Source organism: Anopheles moucheti, chromosome X, assembly GCF_943734755.1.
Source record: "Anopheles moucheti chromosome X, idAnoMoucSN_F20_07, whole genome shotgun sequence".
Classification (NCBI taxonomy): domain Eukaryota; kingdom Metazoa; phylum Arthropoda; class Insecta; order Diptera; family Culicidae; genus Anopheles; species Anopheles moucheti.
Genome location: NC_069142.1, coordinates 9115707 through 9142752, shown reverse-complemented (window position 1 = coordinate 9142752; position 27046 = coordinate 9115707). Strand labels below are relative to the sequence as shown.

The window sequence follows — 27046 nt, the reverse complement described above, 5'->3', positions numbered from 1 at the left end:
AAACGAAATCATAACGACCAGAAGAATATACTACTTAACAAACGTAAGTGATACAAACAGCGATAAACTCGATTTGTTGCATGATTGACGCGTGGGTAAGGGTTTGTATGTGTTGTAGAAAGATGGTGGTGAGGGATGTGTGGCAGTGTGCTATCCAATCCGAACGGTGCCCGCTGTCGGGCAGCTGGTACCGGACGGTTTGCTCGATGGTAGGCGCACATTCGCTGCCGTTTAGCACAGTTTGTTTACATTTTGCCACGAATGCGAGATGTGGGGAAAGGATCAGATGGTAATGAGCAGTGTTTTGGATGAGATGAACCGAACCAAAAAAAAGCATCATGTATAATAAGCCACACCCTAGAGGGTCATCGTACATCAAAGTGGTGCACTAAAGGGATGGGTACGTCAACAGCAGAGCAAGAACAGGGCTGGGGCGGGTGGTGGTAGTGCTATCGAGCCTGCTGTATGCAGTCTCGCAGCAGTTAGCCAACAACTTCTCACGCGCGGCAGTGCAGTTGCCTGCCGGGAACGGGGGCGAGATTATCGGATCGGGCCAAAAGTCCCGCCGCAAACTGGATTGTTCCGGTTGGGTTGGTGTGTGTATTGACACCGTGTGACATGCGGGAGGAAGAATAGCTAAACACTACCGATGACCCTCTTTAAGTAGCGCGCCAATTTGTGGGGGTAGGGGTGGGGGACGGGTATTCATAAATAAGTGCAATCAAATCAAGGAACTTAACATTGAGCTAGAAATTCGCTAGATATGTCTATGCAAGCAAGTTTGGCGTTTAATCGTGACAACCCGCACCGAATGGAAGTCGTCGGTATTGCTGACATCCCTACTCGCGGTGTACTGATACTGAGTACAAGTTGCCAAAAATAGGTACAGTCCCGGTTAAGATATTGCGCTTCACAGTGCATAACTGTCACGAACGTGATCGCTACGGTAAACCCACTCCTGCACCAGAGCCATTCCGGGGAATGTCAGGCAATGAGGTTTCGAAGAGGTTTCTTCAACGCTTGCTGTATTGATTTTAAGATTATTTGGCAAAATGTGTTTCAGCATCATTTTAGGTTCGACACAGAACAGATCGCAACTGCAGTAATACGCTAGGGACGTCCGCTAGTCAGAAGCGCCACATCACAAAAATGCATACCATTATGGAAAGAAAGCTTTGTACTCTAGCAGGTGTTAGGCAACGTCAAACCCAAACAAGGTGCATAAACGCCTGCACACGCCACAGAAACACAGGAAAGTATAAAACCAAACCCTAACAAAAGCGCGTAGCGGTTAAGAGTGACCTACCTTTCGCTATCGTTGGTGTCGCGCTGGTCCCGATCGAGCCCGGACCGGTCGTGCGGGTGTGCGTGCGGATGCACCGGATCGGCACTCTCGTAGATACCCTCGTCGTCCTGGTGCAGGTGCGTGTGGGACGAATGGTGCGATGAGTGCCCGGCATGCGACGAATGGCCGTGCGCGTGCCCGTGATGCGTATGGTGGGTAAACGAGTGGGGCGAATGGGGCGAATGGGACTGGTGGCCCTGGTGGCGTATGCTGGCCGGATGCCGATACCGACCGGTGCCGGAACCGGGTACGCTGCCACCGCCCGCACCGACCATACCGACGCCACCGCTGCCGGCGCCACCGCCACCACCGTACGAGAACCGTCCCTCGTCATCGGAACGTGGTGGCCGACAGCGGCTACTGTACGGAGGCAGTATAGTGGCAGTTTTTTGTACCTGAGCTAGTTGTTGATTCGACCTGCGGGGTGTGGAATGGAAGAGGTGTACATGAGAGAAACGGAACGTCACCTTGCTTCTAGTATTTGAAGTGTATTGAACAATTTACTGAGGTGCTCGTTGACAACTATGACATGTTGAGATACCTGTCACATAGCAGGTATTGAAATCTCTTGCATGGTCTATAGCTGTAGTCATCGCGAGATTGGCATACTAGTGATTTATGAGATACTATAACGTCCTAGAGCCAATATGGAAGTATTTGCAAGTATACTGGTTGAAGTTTGACATTAGGGTAGCCTTGTCCTACATACCAGTATTGTGATTTGTGAATCTTTCAAGTGAAGCCTTTCACACAAATCTTCACTAAAGTGTTGTCTATATCATTAACTAATTCTCACAAGATGTATGAACCTCTTGATATTCATCTGTCCGACTTCAATATCCATTTTCTGATGATCTTCAGGACTAATTTCAGCTAATCTCAAAAAGCTCATATATCAGTAAAGGTTCATAATTCTCCAAAGACATCTATCCAGGGTCTTTATAAATCAAGAGTTGTTAAATCTCCGAAGATTCACGAGTTTAAGAGAGTTTTTTATGAGTATCTGAAGATTACTACTGAATTAATCTCGGAACATTAGTGTTCCTTCAGAATTCCACACTCTCAAGAATTACCATCGATCAATTTTTAAGATGTCAGAAGTCAGAAGTTCAGAGCACCGAATTCTTACAAATACAAATAGAAAAGATTCTTATTGTTGACATTGATATTGATATGATATTAATATTTGATATTGTCGACAACTTAAAAACAGAGTGCAGGAACTACCTCAAAGAGGTGCTAGTAGTTTAGTCGTAGTGCTAACTTCCATTAGATGGCTCCCACCAAAACCGATACTCACCCATGAGAGGATTCGCTACAGGCGGCTGAACTATCTACCCTATAGTGCCGGTCGGCCTCAGTCTCGGACATGCGTATATCTTCGGAACCGCTCGGGCTCATGTGCCGTGACGAATGGTGCTCGAGCTGGCGGATCAGATCCTCCAGGTTGCGGATACGCAGCGGCCCAACCGACGGCGTATCGTCCTCATCCCCGAGCAGACCCTGCTGCACCTGATGCTGCTGCTGTTGCTGCTGCTGCTGCTGCTGGCGGTGATGATGGAGCAGCGTTGCCGTCTGTCCCGCATCGCTCAGCACGTGCGGTTGCGGTTCGCACACATTCTCCCGGCTGCCGGTTCGCGAGCTAACGCTCCGCTTGTACTCGCGATCCTGCGGATGCACGCTGGCGGCACTGATCTGCGACCCGGTCACGCACTCGGCAAGCGTCTTCCGCAGCAGCTCCTCGCTGATGCTGCCGGACGGTGTGTTGGCGCTGCTGCGCTGCGCCTGCGCGGCCGAACGTAGCGCCTCGAGGATGTCCTCATGGTAGCCGTTCAGACTCTTCATCGTCCGCTCGACGTCCGAGACGGTGCCGAGCACGCCACCGACACCGGCCCCGAGACCCCCGCCGCCAATGATGCCCCCACCGCCGCCGACACCGCCGCCGAGGACGCCCCCGATGACGCCGGGACCGCCCAAACCACCGACACCGCCAACACCGCCGCCCACGCCACCGCCGACGCCCACGCCGCCGCCGCCTCCGACGACCACCTGGCCACCTGATGAAGGAATAGTGGATTCTTGCTGAGCAATCAATTCGAGATTATCGGACTGCGCGTCTTCGTTCGCCGCGTGCCACTTGTCTTTGGTCCCGTCGCCCAGCACCAGCCCGAGACCGTGCTTCTTCAGGATGCCCTTCTCCGGCATCTGCTTGTTCAACAGACTGTTTGGTGGCAGATCGATGAACGAGACCGTCTCTTCCTCGCCTGCCAACGAACATGTGCCAACACCAGTGCCACCGCATCCGTAGCAGCCGATGAGGGAATAATGTTTGCGTGTATGTGTTCGTGTGTATGTGTGTAGGTGTGTAGGTGTGTGTTAGTATACCAAGGGTAAAGCGGGAGAGAGAGAGAGAGAGAGTGTGTGTGTGCGTTAATCGGGTGTACAAGTCGAATAGTACACCATTTTGATTCGTTTCCGAAAAAGAAAACAAAGGAAGTGGAATAATAGTATGTGTGTGGTTCGTTTCAAGCCCACAAACAGTACGAACACATCGCACGCAATGAAATATCGCACACACGGATACACATACACATTGACAAACACAGGATGGTTGTTCCCGTTTGGTTGTGTAGTGTTGCAGAGTAGTTGGTAGTTGAGTCCCCGTGACCAATTTTACAACGAGGAGTATGTGGTGGTGTTTGTTTTGTTTGTTTTGTTTGTTTTGTTTGTTTTGTTTGTTTTGTTTGTTTTGTTTGTTTTGTTTGTTTTGTTTGTTTTGTTTGTTTGTTTGTTTTTAGGGATGTGGTGAAGGTAGAAGGAGACAGTGGCGCATTTTCGTGGGGAGCGCGGCCGGGATGAGCGGTGTAGTTGTTTGATATTTTATTTTAAATAATTATGCATGTTATTGCATTTTGATTTTTGGTTTTGTTTTGTTTCATATTTTTTTATGTTTGTCGATCAACCGGTACGAAACAGAGAAGGTAGATGAAGAGGGTTGGGTGAGGGGCAACCGACGACCAAGTGAAAGTGAGCCGGACCACCCCGAACGCGCGTATGGTTCAGTATGTTCGGAAGCAAGAAAGAAAGAAAGAAGACACCGGGCATGGCGATACGAGTTTCAGAACAGGTCGCTGATGAGCTTAAAGTAGGCTGTGTATATGAGCGAGATGAGCTGCGATAAGGGTGAGGATGAGTGGTAGTGTGAGTGAGCGTGAGCTTTGTGAACTATAAAGTGTGTTGGTGCCGCCTCTTACATACTACCCCCGGGTACCGGCCGGGACTCTTTATCGGGGATCGAAGGCTTGGGAGCTTATTGTGCGTGCGCACACAACGGCAAAGGAGCTAACTAACTACATGCTTGGCTGTCAAAGCTTGTTGTGACGCGCTCACAGGCTATCAACAAAGGTAATTTAATCGCGAAAGTACACTACGCTCGCTGACGCTTTTTTGTCGAGTTAAAAATTGAGTTAAAAACGCCTGAATGTATGCAATCAGCAGAATATTAGTTAATTTTCAACACGCTACGCGACGTTTGCGAGCCAAAATCTAAATCATTACAATTAAATACCGCTAGACATTATAAGTTAAAACAGCCGACGTGCTGTCATGAAGGTTCCCAATTGGAATCGAAATGATAGTAGAAAAAATGAGAATGCGCATAAAGGCATGCAACTCGCACGGCGCGAACAAATAGTATCATAGGCTACTTTGACAGCTCTCGACTGCTAGTTAGTGGGTTCCTCGCTGTTGTTCTAAAACTTTTTCTGTGAAATTGATTTTTTGTTTGTCCCAGCTATAAGTCCAGGATTTTCAATTGTTAGATGATAGCATTTTTGCAATTAAAAAAAATTAGAATAACAATAAAAATTCAAATGTGTCAAGTTTGCTAAATTTCTTTAAATTGCAATAAATTTTTTTAATTCATAACACTATTTTGTATTTGAAAATACTCTTAGCCAATTGGGAATTAAATAAAACAAAAACTCGAATAATGACGTTAGTTGCTAAGTAGTATCCAAATATATTCATGCTATCTAATAATTGTGATTTATTTCTATGAAATTTCACCAGTACCAGTGAAATATTTTCTTGGTTGGGGCTCGGATTTGCTGTGCAAGTGGTTTTTTTATTTCTCATTCACATTTTTATGCTACTCTGTATAAATAGTCTCTAACGGAAATACGGAAGGACTTTACCTCTCTCTATCTTTTCATGATTTTTTTTGCAACAGTTTCAAAACTTACCGGAATGTGTTGGGTCGTCCTCACTGACAGATCCGGTCATCCTGCGAATGGCTTTATGGTCTCTGTAATTCCGTTTCCCGGTCAGGATTGCGCAAATAGCCCGGGCAGCAGTCACGTCACGTCACCGCATCAAGGTGTTTTGGTTGGGGCCATCGATTTGCAGCGACAGAAAATGTAGAAAAAAGAAGGAGAGAAGAAAAGAAAAGAAAAAGAAAACATAGAACAAAACAAAAACGGAAGGAAAATACATAACGAAACAAAAACCGTAAAATAAAACAAAATATATAAATCGAAGATAAGTTTAGAAAGCGACAGTTTTTTTTTGCAAGAAGTAACACAATTTTGATAAAAACAAAACCGAATAAAACAGAACGAAAACGATAAAAGACAGCAAAGAGAGCAACAGGTTGGAAGAGAAAGAGAAAGGAAGAAAGAAGAGAAAACGAGAAAAGAAGAGCGATGGGAAGAGCAGAACGAAATCGGTATTAGTTCTATCCTATGCAGTGTTATCATTATAAAAGACATTACGCTCTACAATAATGGGGAAAGTAGGGAATAAATAGGGCACTTTAAATAGGGTGCTTTTTTATTGAAAAAATAAAAAGTATTTGGAATGCTTCAGATGGAGATTTGTGTTGCATATGAATAAAGATCATTATGTGCTAGAGAAAGACAGAGAGAAAGAGAGAAACAGTGAAAGAAATATAGAAAGAGAAAGAGAGAGAGTAATAGAGCAGGATAAACAGAATGGAGGCCGAGGAGCTGTTCGGACCATTTCCAACTGGTTCCAAAAACAGCTCACGGAAGTAAAACTTGGTTGCACGATAAACAATACGTATCCTAAGCAATCGAACGCAAAATCGTAAAACAAAAAACAAAACTTTCGCAAACGGCGTAACCAAACGGTTCGCAAAGGTTAAAACGCTAGGAAAATGGCAAAATTGAACGCTGTAATCTCTAGTATAAATTGGTGTGAGTGTGTGTGTGAGAGAGAAAGAAAGAGAAAGAGAGAGGAAAACAAAAACCAGAACCAAAAAAACCGTAACGGGAAGGAGTCTGGAAACCAGTTAGATGCAGCATACAAACGAACGGTGTAGCATATATGCTGACAAACAAACAAAGAAAAAAATAAAAGGAAACAAAAAAGGAATTAATCAAACAAGCAGAGCGCACATTCACTAAATATGAGTCGTGCTTATTCGTGCGCAACCAACGGGTGTTTTTCATAAATACATCGCTACAATCGGGGAGGTTTTTTGTTTGTTTGTTCGTTGTCTAGTCTATCAGGTTTTGCGTGTAGAAAAAGTAGAAAGCGGCTACGCAATAGAATGCCATTCTCGTTTAATGGGGACAGCAGGATGCGTTTTCCATAACAAAATCATTCCAAACGGCAAAGCTTAACATGATGCGAGCGGTCATTCACTGTATATCTCTCTGGTGATTATCATAATGCTCCATTCGTTCATTCGCCGTTCGTGCCATGCATCTAAGCGAGCTTCTTCATAATGTTTAGAACGTTCGTCAACGAGAAACAAGCCAAAAAAATAAAAAGCCAATAAATAATACAAAATAAACCAGAAAAACAAACACGAAATTATGTAAAATCAATAAAATAAATAAAATATACGAACAAATAGCAATTGCAAAACAAATGACAAAACAACTATTATAAAATAATTAAACGAAGAAAAACTAACAAACAACTAATATCCAAAACCGATTCCTTATTTTTTTTATAAAAAGCATTAAATTATCATTCAAAATTAAAGAAAGAAAATTTTACTCGAAATGCGCTCTATCTCTAGAAAAGATTTAACCTATATTTTGTACTAAAATGATACTAGGTTCTGTTCTACGACCATTCCTCAAAGGCAACAACTAGAGTAAAAACTGTCAAACTTAACAAGATCCCTAGAAGGAAAAGAGATAGAGATAAAGTATGCAATATGCTAAACAAGCGAAATCAACGTGCGCAATGAATTTGGAACAGCTCACTAATCGTGTCAAAATGGAACAGCAAACAAATGCAAATCCGTATGAAGTGTTAAGACGGGAAGAAGCACAACATTCGTCACAAAGCGCAATATGCACAAACACATTCACACAACCAAGATCAATGGGAGGAAACATAGATACGGGTAAAATGCTCGCCGTTTTTTATTTATGTAAGTAAAAATGTAGTTAATTATCAGCATTAAAAACAGCGTAATACAGCATTAAAACAAGAGTGACATGAGTGTTATACGGGCACGTTAAAAAAGAAAAACAGAAGAAAAAAAAACAAAACCAAAACGAGAATACAAAATAAAAACTAAACTAATCGAAATTGCCATTATTAAAAAGTGTCAAATTAACAAATGGTGGAAATGTGGCGATTCAGGTGCCGTTTTATTTTTGTAGCACAAAAGCACTCCCGACGGAGTTAGGCGAGACGAAATGTTTCACGTTTCGGTTTCGTTAATTGTGGTCGTAATATGTAGTACGGTTCAAAAATTTCTTGTTTCAAATGTGTGCCGAGTGTGCGTGAGTTCCGATTCGATTCATAATTCCAGCATTAATGTATAAGGCGCTTGTATCGGGAGGTTTTTTTATGTTTATCTAGATGAGTTTGTTTTAAAAGAAAAGCACGGAATATAAGCATGGAAAATATGAAGAGTTATTTGGCGAAACGAACGGCACTGGTGACTGCGTCTGTGATCCATATAAAGGCACGTTAGTAATACTGTTATACAAAGTGTTATACGCGCAACAAACATATGTCTCATCAGATGTCTGTCTCTATTCATTCGCTTAACAGAAAAATTATGTTTAATATGCTTATTTAATTTGCCCCATAAAACTGTTATACGGATTAGAAGGATTAGAAGGAAAATTTTCTAACACTAACAGAATCTACTAGCGAGCAATGTTGCTTTTCGCGCATGAAACAGACAACCGGTGCGTATAATATTTCATTTATCCATGAACAATTCCTTCCAGTAAAACTGTTATACGGACTAGATTGTTGGTAGAAAAATCCGCCCAATAGTAATCAACTGTCTAGTGCGCAGCAACCCAGCTGTAACCACTAACTTATCGAGCGATTTTTTTGTTTTTGCAATCTCTTACAGTCCTGCCTGTTCAGAAGGAGCGGAGGATTATCGTGGCGCGTGGCAAAGCCACACAAACGCAAACCCTGCACCAGCGCAGGCTGCTGGGTTCCCGGTCGCAAACGAGTGTGGTTGACGTTGAAATGCGCCTGAATCACACTGACACGGTAAGTGGTGAAGTATAATAAGGGCCCAAGAATGGCAACGTATAATCAAAAGGTAAACTATAAACCAGGTAGAGTCAAAAAGCAGACAGGGACAGTAGGGGAGAGCAAGCAACAGCAACTTGCAAACCGGTGCGAATGCACCTCCATATTTTTTTTGCTTCTTCTGGTGGATGGGATTGCCACAACACTCGCCCATAGAGACCGAAGTGAGGGTGCGAAGATGAGATGCGAGCGCAACTTTCTTTGTCTCGATACAAGTGATTTTGTGCGTTTTTTTTTCGTATGTATATCTTCATTTCTTTCTAAAGAGCTTTCTACACATGGTGCACTGTGGGAATGTGTGTCGGTATGTGTGTGTGTTTTTTTTTTCAGACCTACTTTTTCTCCTCACCCCCATTGCCAAGATGGAAAATCTCTTCCAAACCCTCTTTTTGTGATGCGAAAAACAAAGGCTGTAAGAGTCGTGTTCCTCTTGTGACTACTGTGCTTAGATGTCCTTGGATGATTGAAAAGCAGGAGAGAAGTGGTTAGCTGCATGATGGGGTTTTGTAGAACATACACCTGTGAGGAGACGACAGGTGCAGGTGCACCAATGCACACCGGCCCAAACACACTTATATACACATACACACACACATATTTAAATATACATATATCTATACATATTCATAGACACATACACACAACAGCAACACATGTACGCAGCGCAAAGTGTACTCTCTTCTTGTGCTTTTGTGGATGAACGAGTGTAGCAAAACGAGTATGCATTGAGGCAAACTGTTATACGGCATAAATGGGAGTTATACGACCAAGCCACGGACGCTGTACGGACGGTACGAAACGAGAGAAAGAGAAGCGATGGGATCGAAACCGAATCCCTGCCGGTCTGCATAGACACCTCGGGATACACGTTGAACATCCACCCAAGTAGCGTTTTGTGTTATTTCTTCGATGACCCAAAAGTCTTTCCCACCCCCCAACCCCTTCCTCCTCTTCCTTCCACCACCACGGAAACAGAAAACAAAAGCAAAAACGCAATACAACCGCGGTACACAACCCAGGACAGCCCCGCTGGTACACACTTACCTGAACTGGGTGGTTTGATTGCCGAACATCATCTTGTTCGAGCCCTCCAGCGAAACGTCGTCCTGCGAGTGGTGGTTTGCCGCCGTGGCGCCCCCAACGTACTTCGCCATCGGTTTCTTCACGTACGGTGGGTCATACTTAAGGCGCGTCGTTTTCTTTCTGCGCTCGGCCGTGAGTGTATAAAATGGGGGAATTTGTTGTTTTGTTGTTGTAGAGTTTTTTTTTGTTTTTTTTTTTGTTTTTTTTAGGGGAAAATGGCGAGGATATTGGGGTTTTTTCCAGTTTGATTTGTTTGTTGCCAGTATTTTTTTTTTCAAAATCAAAATATTCACAGATGGAACACACCAATCGGAACGGGAGATATTTGAAGTTTACAGTTAGAAGGGGGGAAAAATAAGGGATTTCGATCGATAAAGCAGCCAGTGAGGGTGGTTCGATCGTGCGATTTACAAACATTGGAAGTATTCGTCGGATAATGATGATGCGATGATTTTTTGTTTTAGTTGGCGATGATTTTCAATGTGATGAAGGTTGATGGACGAACACGAATATGGTTACCATGTGTGCGTGTGTACGTGTTTTGGATATGTGAGGTTGTAATCAGACCATAAAAGTAGTAGTGGTAGTAGTAGTAGTAGTAATAGTAGTAGACGGAAACGGTACAGATCGATCAAAATTTGTTTCAATACAGATTTATCAATTTTCGATGTTTTTTGTTGTTGTTGTGTATGTGTGTGTTGATTTTTTTATATGAAAATGCGGTGTTTTTTGTAAAAATAAATTAATTTTTAGTTTAGCGTTTTTGTGTGCGTATTTTAAAAACAATTATTATTAGTATTAGTGTCATTGTACACCCATACACACAAAACAAAATGGCAACAAAAAGTGTAGTTTTGTATGTGTTTGTTTTTGTTGCATTATGTGGGTTGTAAAGGTTTTTCGCGTTTCATTCCCAATTGATTTCGCGAATTTTCAACCCCACACACACATACACATATGTGGAAAATGGTGTGAGGGACGGCGAAACAATACACACATACACACCACCAGTTCACACCGACACAATTATCGGATTGGTGTATGTGTGACCGCGAAATAGAGCAAGGTAGATGATAAGAGAGAGGGAGAGAGAAAGAGAGAGAAAGAGAGAGAGAAAGGGAGAGGTATTGTGAGAAAAGAGAAGAAGCACAAAATCACAGATCAGTTTGGTACTTGTCACATTGACAGTAAACGAATTTAGTGAAGTGTTTTTTTTGAAATTAAATCTAATGAAGTTATGAATAGGATATAGTTTGAAAAGTTGAATTTAAAAAACAATGAACAGTGAAGGACATACTTTTTTGGGAGCGATACGAAGAGAATGAGGGGGTTGGTGGGGTGATACGGAGGTGGTTGGAGGGGGGGGGGGGGCAAAAATAGTTTGATGCTTTGCATACATTGAAGTGATAAATAGTAGTAAAAGGGGAGTTAGTAAAGTTAATTAAAGCACGGTACGTGAATGAAAGGTAGGCGAACGGAAGGTAAGTTATGCATGGACACATAGAAATGGACAAACATCGTCTAAGATACTTGTTGATGAGTAAAAAGTAAACAAAATTTAAAAAAAACACGACAACGTAAAGTAAGTTAACATAGCGCGAGAGCATTTTATACGATAATGAAAAATAGTACAGTAATCAATGAAGAAGGCAAGAGAGCATTAAGAGTGATACGAAAACGAAATTAAAGAGAGAGAGAGAGATAGAGAATAAAAGACATTACGTGATTTAGATGGGGCAAGGTGAAGAGTTTTCTTGTTTTTATTGTTAGGAGAGAAAAAAACGTCAACTTTGACATTTGTCGCATTATTTTTCTTTTTTTTATTTTTCGCACTTGACAGTTGTGACGTTTGGTAAATGGAAAAGTTTTTTATCCGTTTATACGACTGTTTTATAAAATATCGATTCTTTGAATTTTTTTTTTAATTATTTTTTCCAAACAGCTAAAATGCAATGAAAAGGATGACAAACAAAAAATGGCAAATGAGAGTTATAAAACAAATTGCAACTAGAACCATTGAGGTAGGGTCCGGGGCGGGGGGAAGTTGAATAAGGAACATTGGACCTTGGCGAGAGTTTGTTACTGGGTTTTCTCGGTGAAAAGAATGATATGTACGTGTTATTCTTTTATTTTTCTTTTGGTTTTCCACTAAGGGGAGATGCATATGGATGGGGCGGTATGAACGATTTCCAATGAGGCCTTCAGAAATTCTTATCTGTTTTGTAGTGCAAATAAGTTGAATCGGTGAAAACAGTTTCATTTGCGCCATTCGTAAGTTCACTTGAAACGATACATTTCAAATTAATAGAAAACCCAAAAAAATGAAGGAAAGGAAAAGAAAAGTTTTGCAAAAAAAATAAACAAAAACAAGAAAGAATTATCGAAAATTAGACAAAGTTTAGACAAAAGAAGTCGCAAATCACATGCGCAAACTGTATGTATTTTTTTTATTGCACTAAATCACTCTCTCACTCACACACACACACGCACACACCTAGAAAAGCCAGACAATCCGGCGTGCAGCATCGAAAACCAAGCGAGTTAAACATGCAGATTTAAAACAAAACACACACACGCATTAAAGTAGAAAGATGAAATAAAACTCTGTTAAGTTATTGCGTAACATACATGCCATATTTGCAGTTGCTAAACGAAACAAACAAATGGGGAAAAAAGTTTTGTTAAGAGCGTAAAACATTGTGTCGGGTAGGATTAGAAGTTACAGAATGGGATAAGAGAGATGGAAAGCAAACGTGTTAACAAACATGGCTCTTGCATGGAGCCGAGGCCGTAGAAGAAGAAAAAGAAGAGAGAGAGAGAGCTAAAAAAAACGGCGAGCGAGAAAATCGGGATGCAGCTACAGAAAACGCCTCGTATAAATGTTGGATAAGGTGTGTTAAAACAAAAAAAAAACGAAGGCTGGTGATAAACGTCCCACAGCAAAACCGCAAACGTTTTCTAGTGAGCAAACCCAAACTGCATGCGCTGGGTGTGTTGGTGTGGGCCTTGCCCACACGGGTCTCGACTTGCAAGTTGCAAAGCGACGCCAAATTGCTGGAAAGCTTTGATTGGGCTTGGATCGCAATTTGAGCGCACACCCATACACACACACCCAGGTGCGCTAGAATTGTCCTTCGTCTGTCAAATTGATTCCAATTGAGTGGCAAACCAGGCACAACAAGTCATCGATAAGTCACTAGGATGTCGATGTGAGCGATAAGGATGGATGTAATTTACGGTATTTGCTAATGTTATTCGTCCGGAAAGATGTCGGATAACTTTCAGTGCTCGTCGTTTAGTCAACAAAGTCCGGGAAGCGTGCGACAGGTAAAGCGAAACATCTCTCGGTCAATTATAATTCAATTTGCTCAAAAGCTCAGGGTAAGACTATGGACGCAGCTTTTGATCCACAATGTCCACCGGAACCGGTAGTGGTGCCCTAATGCGGTGAAACATTTGACATTGGCAACAATCTATTAGCAAAATAATTAACAATCTGCATCTTGATTCATCCGGTTAGCTTGAGTTTAGAATTTAATTTGTAATAATTTTCAATGAAACGAATTTGTTGCATGATTGAGTAACTTTAGCACGTAATAACTATGTCGCACGCTCGAAGGATTCGCTGGTGAAAATAATAGTATTGCGAACATAAGGACAAACGTGACTGGTTTAGAACTAAAATCTTTTGTTTGTGATTCGCCCTATTATGAACTGAAATGGTTTTGCAAGTCGACTAGATTCTCGGTATACTTATATTTCATCTTAGTATTTATCTGGTATTTGATTTGTGCGGAGTTTTGATGAAAATTTAATTAATTAAACTAATAAATTATTGCACTTCGCTATAATAGTGTAACTCGGAGACTTCCTGCACTGCTATTAATTTGAAGCAGCGCCATCTATCAAGTAAATTATGAACTAATGGACGAAGGTGGCTTACAGTCCCAAACGATACTGATGTAGATTAAATTTTATTCTTGTACTTTAATTACTTCTATTGAATTCAGTTCATAACTGCGTATATTAAATAATATTTTATAAAATGCAGAAAACATCAGAATTTGCAATCTGAAGATATATTCAAGTACAACATAAAACCATGAGACAGAATATTTAAAATTAGTAAAAGTGTAAATATCAACATGATGATAAATTAGTACTCGCAGCGTCTAAAGATATGCAATATCGTTACACTTTTAGCTTGAATGTAACTTACGTGACGTAACGTCGAGTAATGCAACGTGTTGTTTACGGACATCATAAAAAAGACTAGTACACAATGGCTTCTAAGCTTTCCCTTGGTAAATCCAGTGAAACCGCATATATTGCATACCTTTAGGAGCAAATTTCCTCCGACCAAAAGGAAAAACACGTGCTTAAAACAAATTCAGCAATGTTTGGGTGCAGAGATAGTTTGGCGAACATCATTAGAACGCGTATGATGAAACCAAGTGAAGGAAACAGTATAAACGCAAAGTTTAGAATAAAGGTTTTGTCGTACATATAGCAATGTCCAAATCATATCAACCAGCATGAAACAAAAATCAAATCGTTCCGAGTGATCGCCCGGTGGGTGCAAAGTGTTTGCCAAAAAAGGAAGGAGAATTTTGCATTAAAAAAAAAACACGGTATCACATTGCAAATGCTATCCGTCCAGTTTGTGTTTCAGGTGGGTGGTTTGGGAACTATAGTTTGAGCGCAAAAAGCACAAACACAGCGCGTGTAGTGTAGCGAAAGCAGAAAGAAGCAAAGCAGGAGGTTGAGGATGATGGTTTTTTGTTGTTGTAGTTGTTGCGTTTTAGTAGTTTTAGATATAGTTTAGAAAGTAAAACGAAATTCACTAAAAGAGCTGTTGGCTCCGTATCATGCAAACTAGGGATACTTTTTGTAACTTTAATAGTTTTTCCGCACGGCTCGGTTGATTATGAAGTAGCAGCTGTTAGCTTTGAGAGAACTTCTCTTGGCCACAGTACAGTCGGTAGAATTGTGGTTTTTTATTATTATTATTATTGTTATTATTATTATTATGTTGGTACAAGCTAATGAAAAAGAACAGGTTCAAGAGTGGTAATGCGTTTTGTTTTTTTGGTATGAGTGATTGAGAAGAGAGAGAGAGAGAGATAGTTTATATTTGTTGGTTTTGTTGTTTGGAAGTTGGTGTTGTGTGTGTTTCTTTAGCAAGAGTTACAGTAAAGAGAGTCGAGAAGAGTAGTGATGTGGTAGCCAGTAGTAGTAGTTGTAGTAATAGAATTAGTAGTATTTTAAATGTGGTTAGAAATTGAAGGTATTGAAAATGGAAACAGTTCTGATTCAAGTAGGAGGCAGAAGGCTAAGAGTAGATACTGATAGTGGTAAAGTTAGAGTTGGCAACAGTAGAATAGAGTTAGTAGTTAGTGGTAGTATTTAGTACTAGTGTGTGTATGTTTTTTAATCTTTTGTTTTGGTAAATTTTGTAGAGAAGGTAGTAGTAGTAGCAGCAGTAGATTATACTAGTAGTAGTAGCAATATTTGGTTTCGTGATAGAAATGAAAACGAATCAACAAAAACGGAAAAAGTCACTAACCTTAGGCACAAGGAGAAGTTATTATGTACTACAACTGACCTGTAGCACAAAGCCATCAGAGCAAACGTTATAAAAACACCCCCAACAACCGACATTAAAACACCGACTAGAAACACTGTGTTTGAGCCGTGGTAGTTGGCTGTTGGCAGTGCCGAAGATCCAGGTTTTATATGCGTGTCAGGTGCGCGTTGTTGGCGGTGGTCAGTAGTAATGGTTTTAGCGGCAGTATGGGCAGATGCCGTTGCCACCACCCACGCAGGGTTGCGTTGCGTTGACACATTTTGTTTGGATTTTGTTTGTTGTTTTGTTTTTTTTTGTTTCATTCCCGTTGCGTGTGTGTTTGTATAGTAATGCGGAGTATTGGTTTTTGTTGTGGATCGTATATGTTGATGTTCATATAGAGGTGTGTGTCGATGGAAAGTTTTGATTTGCGATCGCGACGCATCAGTATCATTCGGCAGTAAGGATCGTTACACACGCACAACGTATATACACAGGCGCGCATGAATCGCGCACGCACACACATTCATGTATTGCGAATGGCCGTACGACAAGCGAGTGGTATGAACATACACACACAAGCGAGTGTAGTGGTTAAGTAGATGTAGATGCATGTAGATGAGCACGTTTTGCATTTATATACATTACAGGACATACACGCGCACATTGATCACGTTGAGATTAGTGTGTTTTTGGTTCATTCCAAGTATTCATCAAACGCCGCCATATTCGTGACAGATGGCATTCGAAGAGGTTTTTTGGTTTTTAGTATATGCGCGCCCAACAAATGACAGTCGTATAACAGTCGCAAGACAACCGACAGTGTGCAATTTTTGTGTGTGTATTCCCCCGATGATTCCATTTTGTTTTGTTTAGTTGTTTGTATTATAAGTTTTTTTTATTGTTGATTTTGATTTTTGTATCGCAAGATAAATATATCATATTTTTAGCATATTAGGTTGCCACCCGGTAATACATGCGTGTGTATGCGTGTGTGCGTGTATACAATCGTACAGGTATTTGTTTAGTTTTACGTGTCGGTTTTGGTATTTGGTTTCATTTCGAGACAAAGAAAGAAAAGAAGAGAGAAGAGAACAGTTTTAGTAATGCTCATATCTAGTTTGTTGCTAATTTTTGGGGTTGTTTTGTTTTGGGGATATTTTTTTTTAATGTTCATATACTAAAGTAAGACAAAAACAAAACGAACAACTAAATAATCGTAAGCAAATGACGCTACGCAAACACCGCTCACTGTTGTTACATTTGGATGGGTCATAGTGTCGGTGCAAAATGGTTGTCACTTTACGATGTTCATTTACACTGCTGAGTTGAGTACTAACTAGGCGTTATTTCGTTTGTGTATTCCTTTTGCTAGTGAGTTGTCTGTGAGTGTGAGTAGTTGGAGAGATCGCAAGGAAGCCCTGAGCGAACGATGAAGGTTGAAATGAGTAGAGGACGCTGCCACCGGTTGAATTCTTTCGTGAACAGTACATTCAACTCAGGTGTTTCGATAAGCGCTACACGATAATTATGATATTGAAGCTTTGAAGGCGGTTTGGTGTAGACGCCGCTACAGCCGCTACATGTTATGTCAAAATTTCACTGTTAGAGACGGACTACAATAACAGCAATACAATGAAATATTAGTGACACTGTTAGTATGCGCAGATGTCTTAAGTTGTGTTAGACAAAGCCATGTAAAGTATAGTTTGGTACCATATATGCTGAAGACTTCCACTTTTGACTTTTGTCTGAACCCAGTGGTTTGGTGGTTTGGTGAAAACGATACAGGCATCTTAACACGCTACTCAAAATGTACCTCTAGGACACTAAACGTTACGCGGATTCGAGGTTTTGCTTGCGAGAAACATTGTGTTGTTTTCCGTTTCCGTTTATGACAATGGTAATCTTCAGTATTGGGGGTTAATTTTTATTGTCCCAAAACCAAAACAAAGAAATAGAAAAAAAAATAATAAAACAAAAGCAAACAAGTAAAACTAAACATATGCGTGCCTGTCTGTCCGCCGGAAATGTTCTACTACTACCAGTGCACTACGAACTGTCCAACAAATCGAACTGTTATACAGATGAAGGTAAAAGTAGAGATAGAGAGTGATAATCTGGGAGATGCTAAACGGAGTCACTCAAGATATTTTGCGAAGACAACAAATGTACGCCCTTAGGTTAGGTATAAGCAAACCCAGCATATTTAATATAATAACGATCGCGGTAGACGAGCACGGCCACCAAAAAGGTGGATGGGAAGCGAAGATGCAAGAATTATTGCCGATGATGTTTGCCAGCTTGATAAATATTTACCAACCCATACTCCCCAGATAGGTCTCATTGCGTATCTCAGATATGCCTTAAGCAATTAAAGCACTAGCAAGAATTTTCCAATATCCAAGTCGGTTCGGTTTGCAAAATGATTCCATCCAAAGTACAAATACACACACGCACATACCCGGAAAAAGCACCTGGGATGTTGTGATGTATAGCACGTCACCGAAAAAAAGGCCTTGACTCTTGTAGCGTCTGATGTATCGCCGGGAATGGTCGTCGAGCAAAAGAATCAATCACGTATGTTGCTGCACTAGCTTTTAGCTGCCTTCCTTCTAATGACATTGATGTATATGCGAAAACCGTTCGTCCGCACAAAGGGAACACTGTGCCTTGCGTCGCCGAGATTCTAGGTATCGGGCGAACCAATCGAACGTGTCCCTGTGTCTTGGACATCAGCAAACGGGCTTTTCAAACCATTCCGGTAGATTGTTCCCGACGTTTCAGAGCAACACATTTAAGAAGAAAAAAATTATACGGGAAAAAAAGGTTCAGCTACAAGCAACACGGTGACCTTTCTACCCCTCCACCAAGGTACGGTGGTACGAAAATTCAGCAAAAATATTCAACATCAAATAGACGGTTCCGACTATTCCCTGGTCCAGCTGTTGTGGTGCCTGGATGGTAACAGCCCGGTACACGCCGGTGGGCATGACATTTTTTAAACGTCCCGTACCGTACCATGATTGAAAGCTCGTTGTTGACATCACAGGGATTTCGCTACCCTGTCAGTGTTGTGCCGTGCACCAGGAACGTACACGAGCGTTGTTATCGGGCAAAAATTCACTATCCGGAGGTCAAAACCTGACGTGCGAAAGGAAACAGTTTGCTTGTGCGTGCGAGAAAAAAGAATGAGAGAGAGTGAGCGAGAGATAAGAATCGAAAAAAACTATTTGACACTCGAGCGACATCTAGCGGATTGCGTGCGACGCACTACGCACCAATTTTTTTTATGTATTGTTCCGTACCGTAAATGAAGTAATTTTACCCTGGAGTTGATGGAAACGGATAGGTTTTGGAAGGTTTTATTTTACGCCCAGCTGGGACAACGTCCAACTACGTGGAGTATAAGTGTCTGTACCACATGAGGCAGCCGAATAAACACACTGTATTTGATATGTTTCCCCTATTCTACCATCTCTTCTAGTTTTACTTGCATAGCCATGATAATGATAAACAAGACTCTTTAAAAAAAAAGATAATTGACGCCATCGAATCCTTGCGAAAAGTCAGTTCCAGGAACGGGAAATTAAATTTCAAAAATCCTGCTGAAAGACAGATTTAATTTCAACGTTGCAGTGCAAGAGCGAGTGAGAGAAAGTTGAAAGGCCACGATAAAAAAAAACTATCCAGTCTATCCCCACCTCTGACGGTGTATAATGGGTAGGGGTCGGAGATGAAAGCAACCATGCAAACATCATTTGCAACATGTAGTTTATATTTTTTCCTCGAAATTTTATACTTCTCGATTCCCTTGGTTTCTACAAACAACAAGTCAGTAACGTGGTACTTTCATCTCTGTCAATTAATTAATTCTTTTCCGTTTCATTATGTGTTAAAATGAGACACTAACAGCTGAAGATGTCCATGTGGTGCGACTAGCACCAAACAATCCGATGGCTAACGTTCCAATTCTACTATATCTTCCTTTGTGCTTTACACGAGATATTTCCCAAGAATTCTTCGGCTAGGCATTATAAACGGAGGTTTCATCGCCCAAGAACTTGGCGCTTTCTAGTATTCCACAGTGTTAGTATTTCCATGGATAAGTACGAAAACTTAAGATTAATAGAAGTATGTGCATAATAGTGTTTGGAGAAAACGTGGTGGATATCAAACGAATACAAAACGATATGCGTCAACAGATGACGAGTTCGCAACATGTTCAGCATCCGCACAATAAGAGTTTGTCTTGAATAGAGAAATAAAACATGACAAAACCGTGAGGTTATATATGATTAACGTGTGCAGAGTGGTAGTAAACAGTAAAGAGGACGTGTCATCACCAAGATGTGTATAGAGATACCCGCGAAAACACAGTTTTGACAAAGAATCACATAATATTCGTCACCGTAATAGTATATCGCGTTAAGTAGATCGCCATATTATAGTGAAATGAACACAAAGTTGTAAACCAAACACGACTAAAGAAAGAGTCTCACAAGTTTGCTGTATTAGCTGCTTCTGTTTCGAGAGAAATTCGGCATCTGGTTTAAATAGTATGTTCTTTTTGGTTGAGAGTTTCTTTTTCCAGTACAATTTTAACATTATTTTTTTTTTTGGTACATCATAACGACTTGGAAAACAAACGCATCTTAGGGTAATGGAACAAAGAGGTGGAAAACGGAAACGGAAGGAGGAAGAGCGATAACAATGGTAGTGCAGAAGTGAGGATGAAGAGGCATCATCGTATACAACAGATATGAAATTACAAACAGCAGAAAACAAACGCTTTCGAAAAACGGAAACGGTAGAGAGAAAGAAGACAGTTATAAAAAAAACGAAGTGACATGGGTTTTGTATGTTTTTTTTGTTTTGTTTTGTTATTACATAAGATTTGATTTTTTTTTGGTTTGCAACGTACTTCCAATGCATTAACAGTAGGCACAGATTGACAGAGTTACACGGCACACAACACATCAACACGTCATACGAAAGTAAACATATGCAAAATAAACGTAAATATCTATATACATATGTAGTATGTATATGCAATTACACTCGATACAAACAAGTAGTAAGAAAACGGTGAGAAAGATGTGGCGGATAGTGAGGTGTATATTTTGGTATGGATGGATGGGTTTTTTTTATTTAAAAATAAATTATAAGAAACATTTAAAAAACGAACAAAGATGATATATGAATATAAGGTAAAGGAGAGGACAAATTGAAATAAAAAAAAAGAAATTTAATAAGATAATTTAAACACAATATTAAAAACAAAACAATATATAAGAAAGAAATAACAATAGCAGGTAATAACAAAACAGAACAAAAAACATTGTTCAACAAGATTCATTAATAACAAAAAAGAACAAAATAAAAAACGAAACATAATAACAGACTAGCTAAAAGGATATGTATGTGTGTGCGAACATTGAGACATTGACAGAAACGTTACTATTGCAGAGTGGCTAAAATACGGTTGGTACAGAGTAACAGATATGTGGACGGATATGGTTAAAGTAAGGAGAAAGAGAGCAACGAGCGAGAGAAATGATACAGTTAAAAGAAAATAAACAGAATGAGACAAAACTGTGTAGCCTGGTTGCCTCGCAGGACCTTTTCAATTACGCAAGCAGGTACGAAAGCGTAATTGGGCAGCTGCAGCAGAGTGAGATTTAAAATATACCCAGCAGCACCGTTGGATAAAACCTCATGTACAAGCGATGGAGTGTCGCTTCTGTCACGGATATTTGTACAGTTACGGGTTAGTATATGTACAGATGATTGATCGGGTTAAAAATTCGCCAACAATCATGCGTGGGTGTTGATAAAAAATTTCATCAAGCTAAGACCGTTTCTTCTCATTAGTAAACTGCTTATCATTTATTTGTTTGAACTCTACGATGTAAACAGCAACGGTTTCAAGTTGTAAACATGACATCTAGAAGTGAAACTGACGCTAGGCAACGGTAAAGCCCGCTGCCAGCCATACGAAAGCTACATTTATACTAGTCAACTTAACTGAGACGACCAACCAGGCCCTGGGCTATAAATTTCACTCGCAGGTGGTAAGTTTCGTTCCCCCCATCGGTGACCATCGGTACATTAACGCTCGCAACTACGTGCTTCGCATTACATTTTGCTCCATCGTGTCAATCCAATTCCTTTTCTTAAGCAGTGGGCTTTAGGCCGCTATTCAGCTTATTAGTCGTACGCCTGCGTGCTTGTACAGCAGGCAAATCGGGAGTGGGTTTAGGGGCTCTGGAAGAGTGTTGAAAAAAAAAACGGAAAAACAAAAGAAAAATACAAGAGATAAAGAAGAAACAAAAACTACACACACACATAAAAGAAAGTGAGCTGAGCTTAACGGAACCAAATGGACTCGAGAAAACCGATATGACTATGTTGAGGATGAATGGTGAAACGGGGCGAAAACCCGACAAGCACGATCGGGCGAAGTTCAGTATACGAGTAAAGAAGAAGAAGAAGACTCCAACAAAAAAGAAAACAAGTTGCTAGAGATATAGGCAGCTGTCAAAAATGACAGTGTCAGTTTGCACATCACATCTCGCTTTGCGAATGAACAAACTGCTTACAAATTCCAGCACAAACCAACGCTTGGATTGCGTTTGTCTGTATGTGTAATTGAAAATAACAATAGAACAAAACAAAACAAAAAAAAGCAGTTGCATTGCAGTGCCTTCATTTTTTGCAACAAATTTTGCTAATTGAATGTAATAACGTTGTGCTTTGCTAACACTTATCTGTTGTTAGCGTGGTTGATTAGCAGCCAAAAATGTCATTGCAGTGACAGCAGAATGGTAGTGCACGTAGCTAAGACACTACCACTGTGTACGGTGCAAACGTCAAACACTAGCTGTCGAATTTTGACAGTTCTGACAGGCAGTGTAGTTGAGTGCACCGACACGATGCGAGTCGTGTTTTGAAGGCAACAGGACTACCATTCTGCTTACCGGCTCCCTTCGCCGTCGACAAAAAGCGCCGTAAAAAGCCAACCTGTTGACACATCCGTATCATTTAATGGTTGCACAGTGGCTAGCATGTGAGTAAACTAAACAAAAACAAACCCTCGCACGTAGCGTAAATGCATTCACGCTATACTGCACGCACACAAAACACGATGGAGAAGAAGTTTTCCAAGAGTGGTTCAAGTTGTTTTGTGAAGGAGAGAGAAAAAGGTTCTGTGTGTTTGTTTGGTTTTTCTTTTTTGTTTTTTTTTGTTGTTTTGTTTGATTGAATTTTGGTTTTAAGGGGGACACAAGCACAGTTACAAAAGGAAGTTTTGAATGAGTGTGAATTTTGACACAGAGACACAAGTATATTTTGGTTCATTTTACCTGTAGCAAACAGCCATTAACGCGAAACAAAGGAAGACACATTTGACGATTACCACTAACATGATTACCATCGCCAGGGTGCTCACTTTACCCTGGTCGTGATCTACGCGGGCCCCAACCATCGTTTCGATTTTGGTTTTGTTTTGTCGTTGCAATACCATCGTCGTTTGGTTTATGTTTGGTTGTGCGTGTGTGGGGTTTTTTTTTTCGATTTTTAGGGGTTGTTTTTGGTGTTTTGTTTTGTTTTGCACCATCAAATCCAAATCCAATTTCAAGTCGACCACCACCAATTTCAGTGATGCACGATACAGTTGTTTGTTTTCATGGTTGGTTTTTGAATTGGATGTTAGGTTAGGTTTTTTTTTTTGAGTTGGTTTTTTTTCGTATTTGGTTTCAGTTTGACGTATCGGCGTACATCGGCGTGCAGCACAGTGAAGGAGTTATCGGAGTGTTTCGCCGGACCAAAAGTTTTGTTTTATGTTTTTTTTTTTTTGGAGGAAGGGCGGTCGCACGTGCGATGATTGGACGTGCGTGGTTGGTGCGTGTGTGTAATGGTGAAGCGAACAGACATAATGGATGGTGCGCGTTTTGCGATTGCAGCATCCAGAATCCGTTTCAGTTGCCGCGTACGTCGGTAGAGTTTTGTTTGTTTTTTTTTTGTACATTTTTGGTGTTATTTACGAAACAAAACGGCCAATATTCCCATACGCGGTGTGTGTTGGTTGTTTCGCACGTTGATACAATGGGGGAGTTGGGGCCCCCGAGTGCACGAGAGCGCACCAGGTGTTTCGTATTCGGTTATTTTGCGTGCATTTGTCCCGGCGACGCGTTTTCCGGCACAACGGCGTTTGGAGGGTATTGGAGAGCATAACGGCAAGGGTTGGATTGGTTTGGTGTTGGTTTACGAATTTTTGTGTATTGCATTGATCGTTGTTGGAGGATTGGTTTGGTTTTTGTTTGTTTGCCGGGTCGCACGGTTAATGTTCGCAACGAGCGTTGGGGGTTTTGTTGTTGTTGTAGTTGTTGTTGTTGTTGGATGGGTTGTTTTGATTTGGTGATTTGTAATTGTAATGATTTATATTCGTTTGTTTTTTTTTTTTTTTGAATATTTGTGAGCAGGGATTCGCAGTGGTATTTGTGCGTTGAAATTGTCGGTAGGCAGAGAAGAAAGAAACAAGGAGAGAAACAATTTATAGCGGGTAGAGATACATAGGAACACAGGTTGTGTATTGATCTGTTCGAGCTGTGGCTGTTGCTTTTGCGAACGGACAGATGCGGGCTGTTTGAACGGGGTCTGGTCAGATTTGCAGTATTTTACGACGGTCCATCAGTTCCTATGCGTCGCAGTGTGTTTGTGTGTGTTGCGCCGTGGGAAAAGAGCTACCGAAAGAGGGGGGCAGTGCATCCCATCCTTTGTCGAGTGTGCCAGTGTGCAAAACTGCACCCAACAGACGATGCGTTTGAGTGCTTTCCCGAAACACACACATACACACACAGACAGACAACCGGATGCGAAAGTGCGTACCGTTGACGAATGCGAGACGAAACAAAGCGAGCTCAATACCGAGTTCAATATACTTGGCTGGTCTAATAGAAGCGTAAAACGAGACACAACGTTTAATGGTGTGATGGTGTGTTTGTGTGGGTGTACATCTCTGTATCCTACTAGGGCAAGTACAGGTTGACGATTACCATTGTCATAATTTGTTACCGGTTAAACTTTGTTGTTGTGCAGAGTATGTGTGGTATGTTTGTTTTAAGGATGAGCTCGAGCTGTGACAGTTTTTGGTACCGCCTGTTTAGTTTTGAGTTGTAAGCGCATTCTGCTTGCCTTATCCCACCCCCGCATCTACTATACTACTATTCAGGTTCCAAGTCCCGCTCTATGACACTAGCCACGAGAGATTGGGGTACGGTTTTTTTCCGTCCGACACGAGTAGTGGTCAGCAAATGTGGCGTGTGTGGCAGCTAGTTGTTTGGGACACCGCTAACAAGCACTGAACACACCACCATAAACCAGATCTGCCCGATCTGGGCAACCAAAAGCAAGGCAGGTGTCGAAAAAGGTGGGGTTTGGTCCATTTTTTTTTCCTTTCCTTGTGCAAAATGGGAAGAATATTCTACACTCTACGCTACCGCCGAACTCTTTCACTGCTCAAAACGCTAAGGTTGATGGTTGACGGACAGGGCTAGCACTGATCCAACAAAAGGACGGCAAAACGGGCAAAATCCTGAGGATGCGAGTTTGAGATGCTGCTGATGGAGTTTTCCCCGGGTGAAGGAGGGGGAAGGAGCTGGAAGGCAGAGTAGTGGTAGATGAGCGGAAAATTGTTCATCCTAATTGGCAGAGAGTTGCGCAAACACACACACACAAACACAAACACACACACACACGTGTACACTCACGCCAGACAATTATTTCTCTGTTTGGTGCTACGACAAGATGGCGTTTCCTTGGATCACCAAACCAAACACCCCATTGTCTCTCTGGCTTCCAGCTCATTCCCCGCCCGTTTACGATGCGCATTACAAAAGGATGTAATGCGTTGTAAGTGCCACGGGTTTTGGGTACAGTATTTAGGTAGGTGGAGGGCGAGGTTTTCCAAACGTAACGACTCAGCGGAGTAGTGAAATTGCGCGGTGGGGTGGATATTTGGGAATTAGGTCCAGGCGGCATTACGGTGCTGGAACGCCACCCATAAGCTTTGCCCAGTTTTTCCTGAGCGCCGCCGTTACATGTCTAACTATTGATGAACATGGATGGTGATGTTGGTGTGACGGCCTCTATAACGCTGTATCTAACAGTGGCATAGCATTGTACTGTACGCGGTAGTAAATGTGCATCGCAACATACGATGTAGTCTGTATCCTGTTTTTTTTCCCTTCTCTATTGCCTAATCGATAACACCTAAGCGAAATCTTCGTGAACGTATACACAATTATATATATCGGTATATATATATACGGTTGTATCGTAACTAAAGCATCAAAATGTCAAAAACGAAAGCCATCGGACAAAACTGAAACTGATCAAGTAGTAACACTACTTAATGTGGTATGTTTTTTTTTTTTGGTTTGTTGTTTGTTGGGTTTTGGTGGCAAAAGCGCTAGCATGGGCAACGAATGGACTTACCGTAACGAGTCGTTTTCTTCTCCATGATGACAGTTTCCTGCGTGGTGGACGTGACCGGCGATGAGTACGTGGTAGTGATATGCGCCTGTATTGAGCAATCCGGACCTGTCCAGCCAAACTTGCAGAAGCACTTATTGTTGTTGGTACAGTCCTGTTTGTATAGGGGGGGGGGGGCGAGGAGGATAAAAGCAGGATTAGGACGTTACGTTACAGTAACAATCGGCTAAAGAAAGCGGTGGGTAGGTACGCTGACATGTGTCGTCTTTATCTTTTGCGGTATTTGCGACACGAATAAACTATCCCGAGTAGTGTGTACCATTACCTGCACCAGGCAGACAGGCAGCAAAGTGTTCGGGCACGTAAATTCAGACATAGGCAAATTATCAAACGGTTCTACTGACTTACCCCGTTGCCGGAGCATTCGAGATTGTTGTGGTTTGTCGGACACTTGGTTTGATCGATGTATGGAAAGATGCTGACACAAGTCTGATTGACACAGATCAGATTATCACCGCACGGTGTACCGTCGCGCACCAGCCCGAACGGTGGCGTGTTGGAGTTGGTGGACGTTCCAGTGATTGACCTGCAGAGGACACGGGGAGTATTGTCAAGGTAGGAGTCAGTGTACACTGTAGCTTACGTTGACTACACCCGTCATTACTCACTTGCATTCGTACTCCGTGCCACGTATGGAGATGATTGCCCGCGAGTACAGATGCTCACTGCAGTCCTCCACTGGCGTACGGTCACCATCTTTACACTGCAGTGAACCGCACTGGATATTCCTGTAAGAGGGCGAGATGTATGCCGTTGCAATTATTAAACATTGATTATTTTATTGAATTTATGATGAGATACTAGCTTACAGTAGTGATGGATACAGTAGATACTAGTTCAACTCCGAGAAGAAAAAACTCAGAGTAGACTCTGGATGTGACTCCGGGTTACTCCGGAGTTCACAGAAGTTACCCAGGAGTTGGAACACTCTGAATACTCTCGGAATACTCTCGGAA

The 27046-nt window shown here is 41.6% G+C and overlaps 1 protein-coding gene across 1 annotated transcript in view; it reads right to left on the bottom strand.

Annotated features, from left to right (window-relative positions):
• The window catches only part of LOC128306436 (uncharacterized), a 103179-nt gene that overhangs the window by 12645 nt on the left and 63488 nt on the right, over positions 1–27046 (bottom strand). The window contains exons 16-24 of the mRNA XM_053043957.1: positions 26699–26818; positions 26439–26616; positions 26034–26184; positions 15576–15675; positions 9932–10090; positions 5590–5651; positions 3394–3609; positions 2646–3213; positions 1307–1762 (exon numbers count right to left, since the gene is read on the bottom strand). Coding sequence (XP_052899917.1) covers positions 1307–1762; positions 2646–3213; positions 3394–3609; positions 5590–5651; positions 9932–10090; positions 15576–15675; positions 26034–26184; positions 26439–26616; positions 26699–26818 — 2010 coding nt within the window. The remainder of the gene's footprint in view (positions 1–1306; positions 1763–2645; positions 3214–3393; positions 3610–5589; positions 5652–9931; positions 10091–15575; positions 15676–26033; positions 26185–26438; positions 26617–26698; positions 26819–27046) is intronic.